This window comes from Siphateles boraxobius, unplaced genomic scaffold (genome assembly GCF_051911475.1).
Source record: "Siphateles boraxobius isolate OS27281-9 unplaced genomic scaffold, OSU_SipBor_1 77, whole genome shotgun sequence".
In the NCBI taxonomy this organism is placed as follows: domain Eukaryota; kingdom Metazoa; phylum Chordata; class Actinopteri; order Cypriniformes; family Leuciscidae; genus Siphateles; species Siphateles boraxobius.
The window spans coordinates 10,632,951-10,649,868 of NW_027509205.1; the positions used below are offsets into that span (position 1 = coordinate 10,632,951).

Below are 16,918 nucleotides of genomic sequence, written 5' to 3' on the forward strand. Positions count from 1 at the left end.
TCATATGGACACTAAATGTGTCTGTCTTCTCATTCACGTTCAACAAAATCAGTGACGACTCTGTGCAACTGGAAGGCTGCTTTATTGTTAAAAAGTTTCGTGCTCAAATGAAGACAATCTTTTATATGTTCTTACTAAGAGTTCCAGTGGTTGTGCAATACACACCAATTATATGTCCTCCTACAACACTGTGTCAAACAAAACAACAGTTTGAAAAGCACTTTTGACATCTATTCAGCAAAATGGAAAGCATTTTAGTCATGCTAAAAATGGAAGTCCAGTAACTGAATATCGATACAAAAGTGAGTTTCAAAGATGGAAAGAACATAAAAGTCTGAAGGCAAGCTATACTTTTTTTTTTCTCTTTTCTTTTTTTTTACAAGCCAAGTGGATGATACACAAAGTACAGAAAACAAAACATCAGAAGATTTCGTAACATCAAATCTGGAAGAAGTGGGCTTGTTTTCTTGGTTGGTTTCAGTGTTCCTCTGGCATTACACCAGACGCCTTGTTCAGACTATAGTCCCTGATTTGCATTGTGCTCCATTTTGTATTCTCCTGTCTTTCCCACACCATCAACTAAATGTTAAATATGGCATCATCCTCCAAAATTGCAGTGAAATGCAATCCAGAAAATGTAGGAACATGGAGAAAATGCAGAAAAAGGCACACAACAATTAGTGAAGTAGCACTAAAAACAGACCACTGAACACATAAAAACCGGATACGAAATGCATACAAAACTGTTTTTCAGGCCCACGAGTACCAGCACTGAAGTGTTCAGGAGGCCTTTAGAGTAGAATACATGAACTGCTCTGTGACTGTTTTAGACGTTCAGGCTCGGGTGGGTGACCACACAATGTCCATAGGCAGGACGGCGCATTTTATGTGTATTCACTTGTAAATGTGTGTTTGTATGCATGTCTATAAAACCTCAAGGTTACAAAGGTGTGCTGGTTGCATAACCCTTTCGTCATCCAGTATCAGATTAAAACATCCAAGCAGCGCTGATAACAATCGTGCGCAAGTTCGTCTCAAATATAATTGTTTTCGATATCCACTGGACACGTTGCATATCAATGAAATATTACAGTGCTCATTTGTATATCCTTTCATATGTATATCCTGCCAAAACTTTGGAAACTACATTTTTTTATGTTTTTGAAACAAGTCTCTTATGCTCACCAAGGCTGCATTTATTTAATCAAAAATACAGTAAAAACAGTCATATTGTGAAATATTATTACAATTTAAAATAATTGTTTTCTATTTTAATCATTAAAAAAATGTTTCTTGAGCACCAAATCAGCATTTAAGAATCATTTCTGAAGGATCATCTGACACTGAAGACTGAAGTAATGATGCAGACAATTCAGCTGTCATCACGGGAAAAAATGACAAGTATTCAAAAGTAAACAGTAATTTGTAAAATTACGATATGTTTAATTTGTAATCATATTTTGCTATATTACTGTTTTTACTGTATTTTCGATTAAATGTTTGCATGTTTCCAAAGTTTTGACAGGTACTGTATATTCTTCGTCTAAAACAGTATTCTTGATACATTATATCATTCAGTTCCCTTTATCAAAAGTGAAATGTGTTAGAAAAACAAAAAATTAAAATATGTGACAAGGGCATCAGTTGGAAGCCATTCTATATCATTGTTATAATTTATTATTAGAGTAATAGCAGTAATTCTTTAAAATTCTGTATTTACAAAACCCACAACAAAGCATGCCATTTAAAAGAAAATAATATATTACAACGCTTATAGTTTTCCTCAAAAAGTTCATTCTTTTCAGCAATTGTGCCATGTACATCATAGCCCCCTCCTGTATATTGAATGATACATTAACTTGTCATACAGTGAGTGAGAGTGATTTTTCATTTCACGTCTGAACTAAAATGGGAGTTGGGGGAAACTACATGGTAGTCTAAGTGTTTCACCAGGCTTCATTTGGTTTAAGTCCACAGCACCCATGCTGCTTTAGAGATCTCAGGCAGTAAGCAGACCAACAGGTCTAAGAAGTAGAGGAAGTGGGTTTGTAAACTGGTGCGCTCCCCAGCACTCCGGCTCTGGTGGCGTACGTCTACTGACCCAGCAGTTTGAGATGTCCTATGATCTTTCATAAACCTATACCTACAGTTTGTATCAGTATTGTATTATGTTGTCTGTGGTCCACCGTAACACCTTATACTGGGCTAGCCCACACCAGAATAAGCATTCATTCTTACCGAACAGAAGAGGTAATGAAACGACACTCAAATTACTGTAAACGTAAGAATTACTGTTGCAAATTGAATCAATTTCCATTGCACCCAGAGCAAGAAAGGATGGCAGTTTGCTCAAGAGGTAGCAACATAGTTACAAAAGCCAATTTGTAGTATCACCATCAAAAAACTGCATGCTATCAGACAACACAAGTACTCATCAATTCATTCTAAAACGGTTGCCTGCTTTGTATTCCTGCTGTGTAAAGCCAGTTTTACGTGTATAATCCGAGCTATACCAAATACCCAATGGGTCACTTTTTCATTCAACAAGGAGAAAGCTATTAACATCTACAGGATGCATTAAAAATGGCTACTCGAGTGCTTTCCTCAACATCTTTAAGACAAAACAAGATGCTAACACAACTGACAACCCCTTTAAATGGTAAACATGAGGATGTGCTGACATGAAGACAAGTACCTCCAGGAAAATCGAAGCGATTGCCTCCCACTGAGGTCTGACAAAGCATTGTAAGGGTTAAAATGGCATGTACCGTGTGGCTGTACCTTTTGAAGATCTATTGAAGGCCCAACTGGAGCCTCAGCTGCACATTGAGGGGCAGTTGAATTATATTGCTGGTGCAAAAAAAACAAATCAAGGTTTATGAACCCAAGATTTGATTAGAGTGAAATCGTTTCTCCAAATTTTCCTCACAACATCTCCTCAAGTCAAGGGCAGTGAAACACCTCTACAGGTGGACGAATGTGCAGTTGCCACACTGTATATCCAAATGAATGAATAGCTTTGATCGGCCACCTTAAAATACACACATGACGCATGGTGTGAGAACCGGTTAATCAGGAAGCAAGCTTTACGAGGGGTAAGTATAAATATACTTGTCATAGCCAGTAGTTAAATATGTTGCTATTGACCAATCATTTCCCAGCTATATCTATTTAATTTGATTATTAGTGGACAGTATCGAAAGTATGGTCAAGCCACTGATGTGGTTTGAGTAGTAGTGTCAAGTGGACTATGATTATACATGCATGATTCCTGATCAAAACATGCCACCATGCAAATCATTTCTATGCATTGAACGAGCACAATTAATTATTTATTTACCAGGAACTCGGTCTGAGTAAGTACCTTTCAGCCCAAGTCAAAACCCTGATAATCCCCAACCCATTATCAATGTGAAAGCCCATGTATAAAATGTCTTTTTTTCCTGTAAGTATAACAAAGAGATGATGACGAGGTGAATGACATGGGCTGAACTTTTCCCCTAATTTTTGTGGGTCAAATATGGTGAGATATTTATCACAACAACGGAAAACCCTTGCATATTGTTCTGTTTTTTGTTTTTTTCTGCGGACACTCCACATGATTGATTTAAAATCGTTATTACTGGTTCACCTATGGTTAAAATACAACATCCCAGAATCCTCCTGGAATGAGCGGGAGGTTTCCGTCGGATTTCGGCAGTGTAGTGTTTGAAAGGGATGTCCGTAGCGGAGGAATGCTGAACTCCACACATGGTGGTGCAAAGGAATCCATCTAATGAGTTTACTTTGTACTGCTTTACTCGTCCTTTGGCAGGTGGTCCCTATCAAAGATGTCTGCCATAGGTCATTATTTTATTTCTCCTTGTAAGTGCCTTTTGGCTGCAGTTGGAACAGTAAAATCTTGGTCACTAAGCACAAATGTAAGACAGTAAGCTCATTGATTGGTTTGGTCATCATCAAAGCTGTAAAAAACCAAGCTGTTTTCCTGTTGCACCGGTGCATTTGTTGTCTGTAAACAACCTTTTCCCCAAAAGATCTCTGTGTTTTTTGTTGCAAATGATTTTCTATACATTTGTTGGAACAGATTGTTTCAGTCTCGATTCCGGAATTCGGTCTCCATCGTTCCTAACACTTAGATTCCTTGACATCTTTTTGGTTTTTGCCCTTTTTGCCCTTGCTGTCACTCTCCTCCAACTTCTCCTTGTCAGGCTTGGTCACACTGTCGTAGGACGGCAGTGAGGCAGTAGAAGGTGTGCTCTCTTTCTTTTCCTGATTGGTCCCGCCATTCTCCAGCCTGCTGCTGCCGAGCAAGCGCTTGCAGATGAAGCCTCTCCGAATAAGATACGCACGGTAAGAGCGCTGGATGACTGAGGCAGACATATGCTCCTGCTTGCGGCGCAGAGTGGTGGTGATGGGCTCAAAAGACACTTTGGAAGGATTGGCAGCAATGAATCGCTCCTCCATCTGTTGCCGCATCATGTCCAGGTCGCCGCTATCCCCCAGCACACGCTTGGTGAAGGCAAACAAGATGTCTAGGCAGTGAATGCGGTCGCCGCTTACCATAGGCAGGTCCATGGCGATCAGCTCTATAGTGTTGGGCTTGGGAACTCGCAGCGGGTGCTCCAGAGTGTCAGCGAAATCACCAAGCTTGGCAAAGGTAATGAACTGGGAAGCAGTGGGGTCAAACTTTTCCCAGATCTCATAGAAGGACTCAAAGTCGTCCTCACAAAGTGGGTCAGCGCTCTCCTCTGTGGCGACGCTGAAGTTCTCCAGAATGATGGCGATGTACATGTTTACCACGATGAGAAACGAGACAATGATGTACATGACGAAGAAGAAGATGCCCACTGAAGGGTTTCCGCAGTTACCTTTCACCGTAGTACCTGGATTCTCCTTCTTCGGATCGCAATCCGGTGGGTAGTTGAGAATGGGAGCGAGAAGCCCGTCCCATCCCGCTGAGGTGGTTATCATGAACAGACAGATCATACTATTCCCAAATGTTTCAAAGTTATACATGTCATCTATGCCAGCCTCCCGCTTCACATAGGCAAAGTTTGACATGCCAAAAATAGAAAAGATGAACATGACCAAGAACAGCAGAAGGCCGATATTGAACAGGGCCGGCAGTGACATCATCAGGGCAAACAGTAAAGTCCGAATGCCCTTTGCTCCTTTGATCAGACGCAAGATACGCCCAATTCGAGCCAGACGGATTACCCTGAACAACGTTGGAGACACAAAGTACTTCTCAATCAGGTCAGCCAAGAACATACCTGTGGTTTTGGTGATAAGAAACAAGGAGAAGAAGAGGACAAAATTAGCCAAAAATAAGGTGGTGTATTTCAAAGCGTAAATAAAAAAGTCCATGAAACATTGTTCACTTACCCACGATAGAGAGAATGACCACAACACAGTCAAATATGTTCCAGCCGTTGGTGAAGTAATAATGACGCAGTGCAAAGAGCTTCAGGACAAATTCAGAGGTGAAGGACACAATGAAGATGAAGTTGACCCAGTACAAAATGTTTTCGGTCTCTTGTGACTGATCATCAGTCTCAACCATCATGGTGACCATGTTCAAACAGATGAGGATCATGATGGAAATATCAAAGACCTGCTGTGTCACAAAGTCAAACACCATCCCCTGGAGCTTGTTCTGAAGAAGAGAAAAAAATAGCACAAATTAGGACTCCATTTGTGTCAAGTCAGAAGGCACAGTATCACTTTTTAACAGTTATGTACCTGGGGTCTGGGTATGGGTTTCTGAGGTTTCTTTGAGCCAAGCTTCTTCATAGCATTGTAGTACTTCTTCTGTTCCTCAGTCATGAATATATCCTGACCTCCAAAGTATAGTCATAAATAAAATTTGGTTAAAATCTACTCAAAAAGCAAAAGTTAATGTGAAGACCACTCTTTAGAATGAGCAAATAGTTTAAAGTGAAAGGTAAAAAGTGGACACTTATCTTTTTCTTTTGCTGGTTGAAGTTATCGATGATAACACCAATGAAGAGGTTGAGGGTGAAGAAAGAGCCGAATATAATAAAGATGACAAAATAGATGTACATGTAGATGTTGTCCTCATACTTCGGTTGGTCTCCCACCTGAGGAGAGAAATATATTTTAAACAGGTACTTTGATTTAGATTGCAGTTAAGATTGCTCGAAAATCTCACCTTTCGAGAGTCAACTGCTGCATACATGATGTCCATCCATCCTTTAAAGGTTGCCTTAGAGGTAAAAAGGGAAAGTTAATATTAGTGTTATATCAACACTATTTCTTTAACCAGTGTACCATCTTACAAGAGACTTAAACACTCAGGTAGACTTACCACTTGTAGTAGAGCTAAGTAACCAGCGCCCACATTGTCAAAGTTGATTTTGACGTTCTTCCAGCGCACCTCAGTGAAGTTCTGTTCCATCAAATATAGGCAATCTGATTTGTTGTTAACCGTATCGATATCGAAGTATGCCTTTTCGGTCTGGTTGTAGCAGTAGTAGTACTTTCCCGCAAACAGGTTGACACCCATGATACTGAAAATCAGCCAAAAGATGAGGCAAACCAGCAACACATTCATAATGGAAGGGATGGCACCCACCAAGGCGTTGACTACCACCTAGAGCAGAGTAAGACAGACAAAGCGGTATAGTGTAAGAGACAGGAAATGGCCTAGAAAACATATAAACACATTCAAACACACTCAAAATTGTGGCTGCATATTTGGATGGCACAACAAACAAAGAATGCCACTATGAACATTGCTCACGTTCAAATATTAACAAATTATATACTCTTTTTAATTCATGTTTCAGACACATGGCCATCCAAGAAAACAGCTAACGGTACGATAAGATTTTTTTCAAGTTCTTGCTATAATTCTTTGCTTGACTTAAGCTGTTTTTTTTTTTGTTTTGTTTTCCCACACAGGAGACAACTTCAGGTCAAGGGATCTAAGCTAAAAATAAAAGTATTACAGCAACTGCAAGCAGTTTTTCATTGTGTTTGCAAGGAATTCAGCCTTGTTATACCAAAAGATCTCCCCAATCATTCCCAAAGTCATTTTTCAGAAAGTATGAAAGATGATGTCACCTTGCATTACATGAGGCTGCAGACAGGCAGCAACATACTTTGTGACAAAACCAGCAACCAAATAGTATTAACTTACATTCCTGCACATAATATTTAATAGTCTATTTTGGTTGTTCAAGAATAGTATTTTACCTAAAACAACAGTTTTACAATAGAAGTCAACTTCTAAGATAGCTGCAGTGCGGTGGGATATTGCTTCATGACTATAGACTGGTTGTGATGCATCAACACTGCATGTTTAGTTCATGAATATTAATTCATAAGCAAATGGTTAAGTCTCTTTGGTTATTATAAATAGTCAAGCAATTAACTTAGAGGGATTTTTAAATTTATTGGTAGGTGGAATGGGTGGTTGGAGAAGAGGTTTGGGAAACCTGTCAGCACAAATAGCTTTAAACAAACATTTTGCTTTTCTTGGGTGGCCTATGACCTTTATACAGTTAACATTGTTTCTTGCATGCATATACTAGTTTCAAGAAATCTTTTGAATCTCAAAAATAAATGATTCTCTATTCTGGTCCTGGACTACCCCAGCACTGCACAACATGGGTAAATGTGTCCAAAATTGTATACAAGATTTGATGAAGAACTTACAGAATTTACTTTTTTTTAACAGTCGAGAAGTAAGTATTCAGGGTTGTTGTATGAATACAATCTTGACACACTACATCCAACATGCTGGCACAGTTACGTGACCTATGAGGCCACTGTACAGGAGTAAAGTGTCAGACACACAATTCAAAATCTCTGTGGAAACAGCAGGTTATTTGGGTATTTTTCTCCTTTATTGATATATATTTTATGCATATTGAGACCTAAAAGTACTACTAATAAAACGTGAGGTGCTGGTGTCTTCCAGGACCATGGCCCTAAATAGTAGCCATCTGACTTGGCAGTATATTTATAAAAATGAATGCAACACCTTCCATACAAATATGCCACACAGACTCACACAACGACTTCTACATACCCAAAGCAAACATTTGCACCCTTAAAACTACAACCCACCACCCAACTACGTAGCCATGGCAAGCTTGAGTAACATAAAATTTTTTACATCAACCCATCCTCCCCGCACCCCTTTTGCCTCCACGTCCCTCCCCTCCCCCACCGTCCCAGTCAGGACACTGTCCATCAGTGATTAGCAATGAGCAGAGCGTGCCAGGAGACGCTCACTAACTGTGTTAGGCAGCCGAGCCGCAGCTCTCAGGCAGGCAGCTGAGCATGCAGATCTCTCACATACTGAAAAGTGGAGCCATATTCCCCCCTTAAACACACAGAGAGGCACAAAGGACAGCAGGATTCTCTCAGCAAGTGCAGTGGACCAGTCTGACTTTAGCTGGTGCTTTTGACTGCTGTTTTGTTTTACGTATTCAAAGAGAAATACAGAACGAGTAATAATGATTAACTAGATAATAATTTGGAGTGCATAAGATTAAAGGACAAGAGCCCCAGGAAAAAGCACTTGTCAGGAGAATTGCTGTCCATCTTTCAATAGAGACTACATGTTCAAATGTCACATAGACATAAAATATCTTTGTGAGAATCGACACAGATATTAAAGTGAGGGAAAATGGCTTTCAAAAGTGCATAATGTGCATTGGCAATTGAACAGGACATGCGTGTTACATGACATCTTTGTGCAATCTCAAGAACCGTTAAAATTAATAAATAAATGGACAGGAGAGGCAGCGGTGTGGAGAGATTTCTGCTATTTCAAAACTGGCTGGGGTTTGATAAATGTTTGTTAGGATAGAATGATTGAATAAGGTCAATCGATTTCCAGTTAATCAAAACATACATCAAACATGAATTATATACTGGGTTGTTGTATCAGGTCAGAGAATTGGCTTTTAAAAATGGCAGTCCACAGTCTAAGCTGTTTTTTTCCTCTTCAAAGTTGTTTCTCCTTGTCAAATCATTTATTAATTTTTAACTTTTTTTGTGCTAATTTCAAACAAAACAGCATATCAGTTGATGAACATTGATATCGACTATTCACTAGGGCAAGAACTCATTGTTCTCTCTGTACTTTGACTAATATGTTACTACAGGTTACATAAAATCGATTTCACACACCCTCATGAATCCAATTATAGGTACATATAAACAGAACAAATCTATGAAAACCAATTTGATTCACCCAAAAATGACAGTCTAATCTAAGTAAATACTAAAAGTATTAAGAAATAGAAGAAAGAAAGACGGACACAGAATAATTACAAAAACAATCAAATAAAATGCCATAAAATGCTATAACAGTGCTCCAGAATAAAATAAAAATGACTAGGGAGCCACTGGCTCTTAAAATAAAACATTTAAAAGCCAAGAAATGACTGACTACGCTAACTAATGACTACAAATAAAGTAAAATATTCATTGTTTTATTTATTTATTATATAAGTAATCGTTCCTGGTTCATTTCTAATTGGATTGAAAATGAATTGGGGTTCAGCAAGGGAACTTATGCCTGAATGATTCACTGACTGAGCAAGTCTGACTCAGACGACTTAATCACAAGCATGTTCGTGTCAAGAATCTTAATCACATTAAAATGAACCGCATCACAAGAGTATTTTTTTCAAAGCGGGATGGACCTCATTTCTTGCACTGTTCTTTGTGTATGATCTACTGTAACAAGATTATATCTGACAAAACCACACATGGATGCAAACAAACTATCAACAATGGTGACTAGATTTTAGATTATTGGTCGCAAATATTTGTACATTTGCAACCATTTTAGTTGCAGTCTGGAGCCCTGTTAGTAGATTTATATATAAGTGCAAACATAACATCAAATACAGCTTTAATTTTGATGACTGAGAAACCTTGTCTGTCATTTTTGGGTTCAGATATACCTCTTGTCATAACAGCAGTGTGAGATAACAGAATCTCTTTACTCTGATTACTTTACGCTTCACACTGTTTGAAAATAAAAACTACAGACTTCACACTTGCTATTTGTTCCAAAGTCTTGCACATTTCCTAAGCTTCTGTGTTGGCTACTTATAAAACCACTGATTATTAGTAACTTGTATAAATGCCCTAACTAATCAAATCTAAATGATCTAATCACATCATCCGCTCCACATTGCTAAAGGCTTCAAATGGAAACCAGCTGGAAAATACAAATAGATACAGAAGCTTAGCAAATATCTCCCTCTCAGACTCAGGGTTTTTCTTTTTACAGTCCCATGTGCAGATCCTAGACAAGCAAAGAGGGGTGAGGTGAGCCTCCAGCGGAATGGCTCCTCAAACACTGCTCTGAGCTGGGCAGCGCAGGGCCAGATGGGCTGAAGTGAACAGTGTGAAATGAAGGGAGGGAGGGAAGGAGGGAAGGAAGGAGGGGGCTGCATGGTGCTGCAGATGAGGGGCAGGGAGGAGGTGAGGGTACAGAAGCTCAGGGCAACCAGTCCACAGGTAAGAGAAGAAAGTGACAACAACCAGGTGCAACTGTTCACAACCATCAAAGGCATCAAGAACCTGTCTTTGCCAAATTTGTTAAGACGATGACTATGGATGACATGCATGTGTTCAAAAATTCAGCACTCTGAGGCAATTATCATTTCTGGTTAAACTGTCACTCTGACGTATTCTTGCACTTTGACTAAAGTTTAAAAAAAAGCAAATGTTTTCACATTGACCAATTGACTCTTTGCTATGCTCTGCATTCTTGCTATATGCCATATTAGGATTTGGCTCTTTAATAATTCAAGTCAATGGTAATTTTACAACAATTATACAAGCATTCCAAAAGTGTGGGGTCAATCATCTTTTTTTAAAAATGTTTTTTAGAGAAGTTCTCTTTCATCATCTCGTGTTCGAGATCCACCTATGGGAAGGGCATCCGTACCTGACCTCTGCAGAAGCATCCAATTGCACCAAGTCTGGCTAGACAGACAGAAGCGCGCAGCCAATGCCAGGTGAGGCCACACCCCCTCACCTAAGGGCATATAACATCTGGGCGCGCTGCTATTCCTCAGTTGACATTCGCTTCTCGCGATCTCTGCATCTCACAGCTCGGTTGGATTTTTACACTGCTCACCTCGTGTCTTCAGGAGGACATATCGACCAGATCAGCCTCCGCCGGACGTGACAGTTGTTTATTTTTCAACTACTGCTGCTTTGCATTCGGAGCCGCCCACGCTCTCGCTATTTTCACCGTTTCTCCTCACGGCTGCCCGCCACGGATTTCTCCGTTTTCTTCGCTGGTATGTCACTGTCTAAGCCTGCAGCCTCTCCAGGGGATAGCATGTCACGGGCCTGCCCGGCCGCGTGTGGTGCCCTCATCGCAGCTAAGGATCTTCATCAGCTTTGCGTGGTCTGTTTGGGTCTTAAGCACGCTCGGGAAGCCCTTGAAAACCCGGAGAATTGCAGTTTCTGCCTCTTGCTGCCTAGGAAGCTGCTAAAACGCCGTCTTAAGGTGGCAGTGACACAGTGCACCGGGCTCAGCCCTTCTGACTCGGACGGGGGACACGGTGATGACGACGCGCTACCGGGGGCCTCCCGGGGCGCAACGTCTCTCGTCTGGGCTGACCAGCCCAATCCCGCCTTCCCCGAGGAGGACATCTTCGGGGACAACCTCACTCTCGTCCACGACCTGCCCGGTTCTGGCGAAGAGGAGGATGCGGCCATTCTTGGGGTTTCAGAGGACGAGGAGGCCATCCCGCCCTCTGGTGTTCCCCAGGCTACGGCCCACGCGGTTCTGCCTCAAGCCATCCTCCTGGAAGTGTGTGAGCGAGCGGCCGCTCGTCTCAACATCGAATGGCCGGCACCGCAGAGCGCCACCGACCAGGAGAGGGATATTTATGATGGGAAAGTGCTGGGACCCCCTCCCGGCCCGAGGAAACAACTCTTCCCCATCCTCCCGGCGTGCGCGAAGCACATGAGAAATTATTGGAGCGACCCGCTCGACTTCAAACACGGTCTCACGGGACTCGAGGTTAAGGACATGGCGGCGCACGGTATGGGCGAACCTCCCACCGTCGAACCTTCCATCGCCAGGCACCTTAACCCCGCTCAGGGCGGGCTGCTCGCTCCCCCCAAGCCGGTCTTGCCCAACAAGATGGACCGTTTTGCTGCCTCCGTTCACCAGGCAGCTTATAAGTCCTCGGCCGTGGCTGTCAGGGCCCTTAACGTTTCTTCGCTCCTCTCCGCCTACCAGGCGGAGATCCTTGAAGAGTTAGGGCAACAATTGGAAAAGGGAAATCCTTCTGAAACCCTGTGGAAGGAGATCCTAACGGTGAACGACCTCGTCCTCCGTAACGCTCGGCAGGCCGTCCAAGCTTGCGGGCGCTCCATGGCGCTTTCCGTGGTCGGAGAGCGCGCGCTCTGGCTGAACCTGTCGGGACTCCCTGACAGTGAGAAACGGCGCATCGCGGGCGCGCCGGTGGAGCCCGGCCGGGCTCTCTTCGGCCCCGCCGTCGCACTGATGCAACAACGGTGTGACGATAAGAAAAAGGAGGATGAGGCCTTCAAACTTTGCCTTCCTAGGAAGTCAGTCCCACGCCAGGCGCCCCCTGTGCGTTTGCCTAACCCACCGGCCACGGGACGACAGTTTCATCAGGGCAGAGAAAAGCCCCGCAACAAACCACCCCCTCGGCAACATAACCCAGCACCTACACACAAGCACTGGGGTAAGCCCGCTCCCGCCGCGGCCGCGGCCGGGAGACCTGCGAATTCCAACCCCACCGACTCGAAACGCAAGCGGCCTGCCTGATGTTCAGCCGATGGGGGCTTCGAGTCCATGTTCACGGGCCGCAAGCCCTTCGGACTCCCCTCCTCTTCTAGGACCCCCGTCCAAAAAACCCAGGGGGTCCCGCGGATGGGTCAGCTCTCCGTGTGTAAACGAGACTGCCCAGCTCGTGTGTTCGAGAGATGTGTGTTTTCCCCCCACGTTCAGGGGGCCCTTTGTAAGGGAAAGTTTAAGCTCAGTGACACCACACTGCCCACACTCTGTTCCCCTCACTCTCTCAATAAAGGCTTCGGCCCCAGTGTTTGCCCAACACAAAACACACAAAACACAAAAAAATACGAATCAAATGAATTCGTTTCGGCGGGAAAACCTCTCTCCGCAGAGAGAATTCATCTCACTGCAGAGAGAGGAAATCCCTCCGAACCCCTGCATGTCGCCTCTAGTGTACCCACTAGATGGCGCCATTGCATCACAAATAAACCTGTCGGTCTCACACAGCTCCGCTCTGGCCCGAGCGGGAGCTCTCGCGAGTCACGAAGCGGCTTGGCGAACCGTTTCAGCTCCCGAGTGGGTGATGCGTACAGTAATGCAGGGTTACAGATTGCAATTCGCAGTAAAACCCCCGCATTTCAACGGCATTCTCTTTTCTCACACGGAAGAGAACGCCTCTCACATTCTGAAAGAGGAAATTTCATCTCTCTTAAACAAGGGAGCGATTCAGGTGGTACCTCCCAATCTGATGAACCAGGGTTTTTATTCCCGTTATTTTCTGGTCCCGAAAAAAGGCGGCTCTCTCCGCCCTATCTTGGACCTTCGAGTGTTGAACAAACATTTGAGGAAATACAATTTCAGAATGCTGACACAAGGCGCACTCGCCCGTGCCATAAAACAGAACGACTGGTTCACATCAGTCGATCTGAAAGATGCTTTCTTTCACATAAGCATCTATCCTCCGCACAGGAAGTTTCTTCGTTTCGCCTACCAGGGCATATGTTACGAATTCACAGTTCTTCCGTTTGGACTCAGTTTGAGTCCCCGGTCTTTCTGTCTGTGCGCGGAGGCGGGCTTAGCACCTCTGAGAATATCAGGTCTGAGAATCCTGACTTATATAGACGATTGGCTCATCATAGCCGAATCAAAGGAGAAGGTGTTGCAGGACACCGACCGTGTGCTCGCGCACATCACATCGCTCGGGTTTCAAGTGAATGTGAGCAAGAGCAATTTCACGCCCAGCCAGAATGTCATTTTCTTGGGCTTGGAGTTGAATTCGGTCTCCATGCGAGCGCGCCTCTCTCAAGAGCGCGTTCGCTCTCTGATGAACTGTCTGACGCAGTTCAGAGAAGGGGCGAAAGTGCAATATCGCACATGTCTCAGGCTACAGGGTCTCATGGCTTCATCCACCCAAGTTGTGCCATTGGGACTTCTGAGGATGAGGGCGTTCATGAAATGGGTCTTGTCACTACATTTCAGCCCGATTCGCGACCTTTGCCGCTCGGTAACAGTGACACGCGCCTGCTCGGCGACCTTGCGCCACTGGGAGAGCGAGAACTTTTACGCACGGGGAACCCCTCTGGGGGCGGTTACGATGCGGAAAGTTGTGACGACAGATGCGTCCTTGACAGGCTGGGGTGCCACCCAGGAGGGCAGAACGGTGAACGGTCTGTGGCCAAACAGACTACGTTCAGCGCACATAAACTATTTAGAGCTTTTAACCATTTGGAAAGCTCTGAATCATTTTCTGCCTCGCCTGCAGGGACATCACGTTCTAGTACGGTGCGACAATACCACGGCTGTGGCTTATATCAACCGTCAGGGCGGCATGCGCTCGTCGAAACTCCACGCTCTAGCTTACAAGCTTTTGGTGTGGAGCAGACGGGTTTTCCTGTCGTTACGCGCAACTCACGTTCCGGGCATTCTGAACAGAGGTGCGGATCTGCTATCAAGGGGAAACCCAATCTACGGAGATTGGCGTCTTCACCCTCAGATAGTGGAAATGCTATGGATGAGATTCGGACGGGCGAGCGTAGATCTATTCGCCTCGCGCGAAAACTACCATTGTCCTATGTTCTTCTCTCTAAGGGACATGGACGCGCCCCTCGGGGTAGACGCACTGGCCCACCCATGGCCCAGAGTGCTCCTGTATGCTTTTCCTCCCCTGTGCCTGATAATTCCCTCATTGGCCAGGGTGAGAGAGCAGGGCCTGTCTCTCATTCTGATAGCACCCAGGTGGCCCAAGGCACCATGGCTGGCGGAGATAATTCCTCTGTTATACGCCGAGCCGTGGCGCCTTCCCGTTCGCACGGATCTATTGTCCCAAGCCAACGGGGAGATTTACCACCCCCACCCGGACAGGGTGGCTCTCTGGGCCTGGCCCGTGAGAGGACGAACCTGAACGCACTTGGGCTTTCGCCGCGTGTGGTCGCCACTATTCAGAATGCCAGGGCCGTCTCTACACGGTCCTTATATGGCTGTAAGTGGCACGTGTTCGAAGGGTGGTGCGATGGGCGCGGTCTCACATCTTATCAGTGCTCAGTTCCTGATATTTTGTGTTTCCTTCAGGACCTCATGGAAAAAGGGAGGTCTTTTTCCACCATTAAGGTCTATTTGGCTGCGATTTCAGCCTGTCATGTGGGTTTTGAGGGCTCTACTGTCGGGCAGCACCCTCTAATCCGCAGATTCATGAAGGGTGCACGCCGCTCGTTGCCAGTCATCAGGAGAACTGTTCCGGAATGGGACCTCTCCATGGTGCTGGAAGCACTGTCTCAACATCCTTTTGAGCCCCTGGGGAGTATTTCCCTTAAGCTGCTGTCCTTCAAGACAGCTTTGCTCTTGGCCTTGGCATCTGCCAAACGTGTCAGTGAGCTACATGCACTCTCGGTTCACCCCTCGTGCACTAAGTTCTCCCTCAGTGGAGATAAGGTTTCCCTTAAGCCTAACCCGGCCTTCATGCCGAAGTGCTTCCCTGCGTTCACTTCGGAGGTGTTGGAGCTGTCCGCTTTTCACCCTCCACCTTTTACCTCTCTGGAGGATCAGAGGCTGAATGCTCTGTGTCCAGTCCGTGCTTTACAGGCTTATATGACCAGGACCAGCGCTTTCCGGAAGAGCGACCAGCTCTTTGTTTCATGGGCCCCTCCGCACAGAGGGAGTCCCATATCGAAGCAACGCCTCTCACATTGGGTTGTGGGCGCTATAACTATGGCTTATGAAGCAAAGGGAGTGCAGCCCCCAAGGGGCATCAGAGCTCATTCCACAAGGGGCTTAGCCGCCTCTTGGGCTTTGTTTAGGGGAGTGTCACTGCAGGACATCTGCTCCGCTGCCAGTTGGGCTTCTCCTCATACCTTTGTGCGTTACTACCGGCTGGATGTCACCAGAACCTCGGTAGCACATTCGGTTTTAGGGGTTGGGTCTTCTTAGCTCTTCCCTGTACCCTGTTGAAACCAATAAGAGTGAATGGCCCGGCTGGTCATGTTCATTCTTGCCACCAAACATTTACTTCCCGTTATGGGTTTAGTTTATGTGCCTTGGTGGGTTGGGGGTACTTTCATGTATGTGTCTCATGCATGCTTCATGTCCTGCGTGTCCACAGCAGTCGGTGTGGCGTCACCTTTGCAGGTTCATGATTAATGGACGTGTCAGGCACCGCCTCCCCGGGGTGACCGTCTTTCTCTGGCTTTCAGAACCTCACTGTGAGTGTATTGGGCAATCGGGGAGCTGTCCATGTCTCTCCCATAGGTGGATCTCGAACACGAGATGATGAAAGAGAACAATAGGTTACTATCGTAACCCCGGTTCTCTGAAACATCGAGTGGAGAGATCCACCAGCTTTGCCCCGCTTGCTGCACGAGAAGCGAATATACTTACTGAGGAATAGCAGCGCGCCCAGATGTTATATGCCCTTAGGTGAGGGGGTGTGGCCTCACCTGGCATTGGCTGCGCGCTTCTGTCTGTCTAGCCAGACTTGGTGCAATTGGATGCTTCTGCAGAGGTCAGGTACGGATGCCCTTCCCATAGGTGGATCTCTCCACTCGATGTTTCAGAGAACCGGGGTTACGATAGTAACCTATTGTTTCTTATGCTCACCAAGGTGCATTTATCTAGACAAATATTATTACAAATTAAAATAACTGTTTTCAA

General features: G+C 44.8%; 1 protein-coding gene across 7 annotated transcripts in view; it reads right to left on the reverse strand.

Moving 5' to 3' along the window:
- Nucleotides 1-63: 63 nt before the first annotated feature.
- The window catches only part of scn8aa (sodium channel, voltage gated, type VIII, alpha subunit a), a 78,571-nt gene continuing 61,716 nt past the window's right edge, over nucleotides 64-16,918 (reverse strand). For all 7 annotated transcript variants that reach the window (XM_077218631.1, XM_077218630.1, XM_077218627.1 and 4 more), the window contains 6 exons: nucleotides 6,329-6,613; nucleotides 6,173-6,226; nucleotides 5,964-6,101; nucleotides 5,743-5,847; nucleotides 5,386-5,656; nucleotides 64-5,273 (listed from right to left, as the gene is read on the reverse strand). In XM_077218631.1, coding sequence (XP_077074746.1) covers nucleotides 4,126-5,273; nucleotides 5,386-5,656; nucleotides 5,743-5,847; nucleotides 5,964-6,101; nucleotides 6,173-6,226; nucleotides 6,329-6,613 — 2,001 coding nt within the window. In that variant the 3' untranslated portion in view covers nucleotides 64-4,125. The remainder of the gene's footprint in view (nucleotides 5,274-5,385; nucleotides 5,657-5,742; nucleotides 5,848-5,963; nucleotides 6,102-6,172; nucleotides 6,227-6,328; nucleotides 6,614-16,918) is intronic.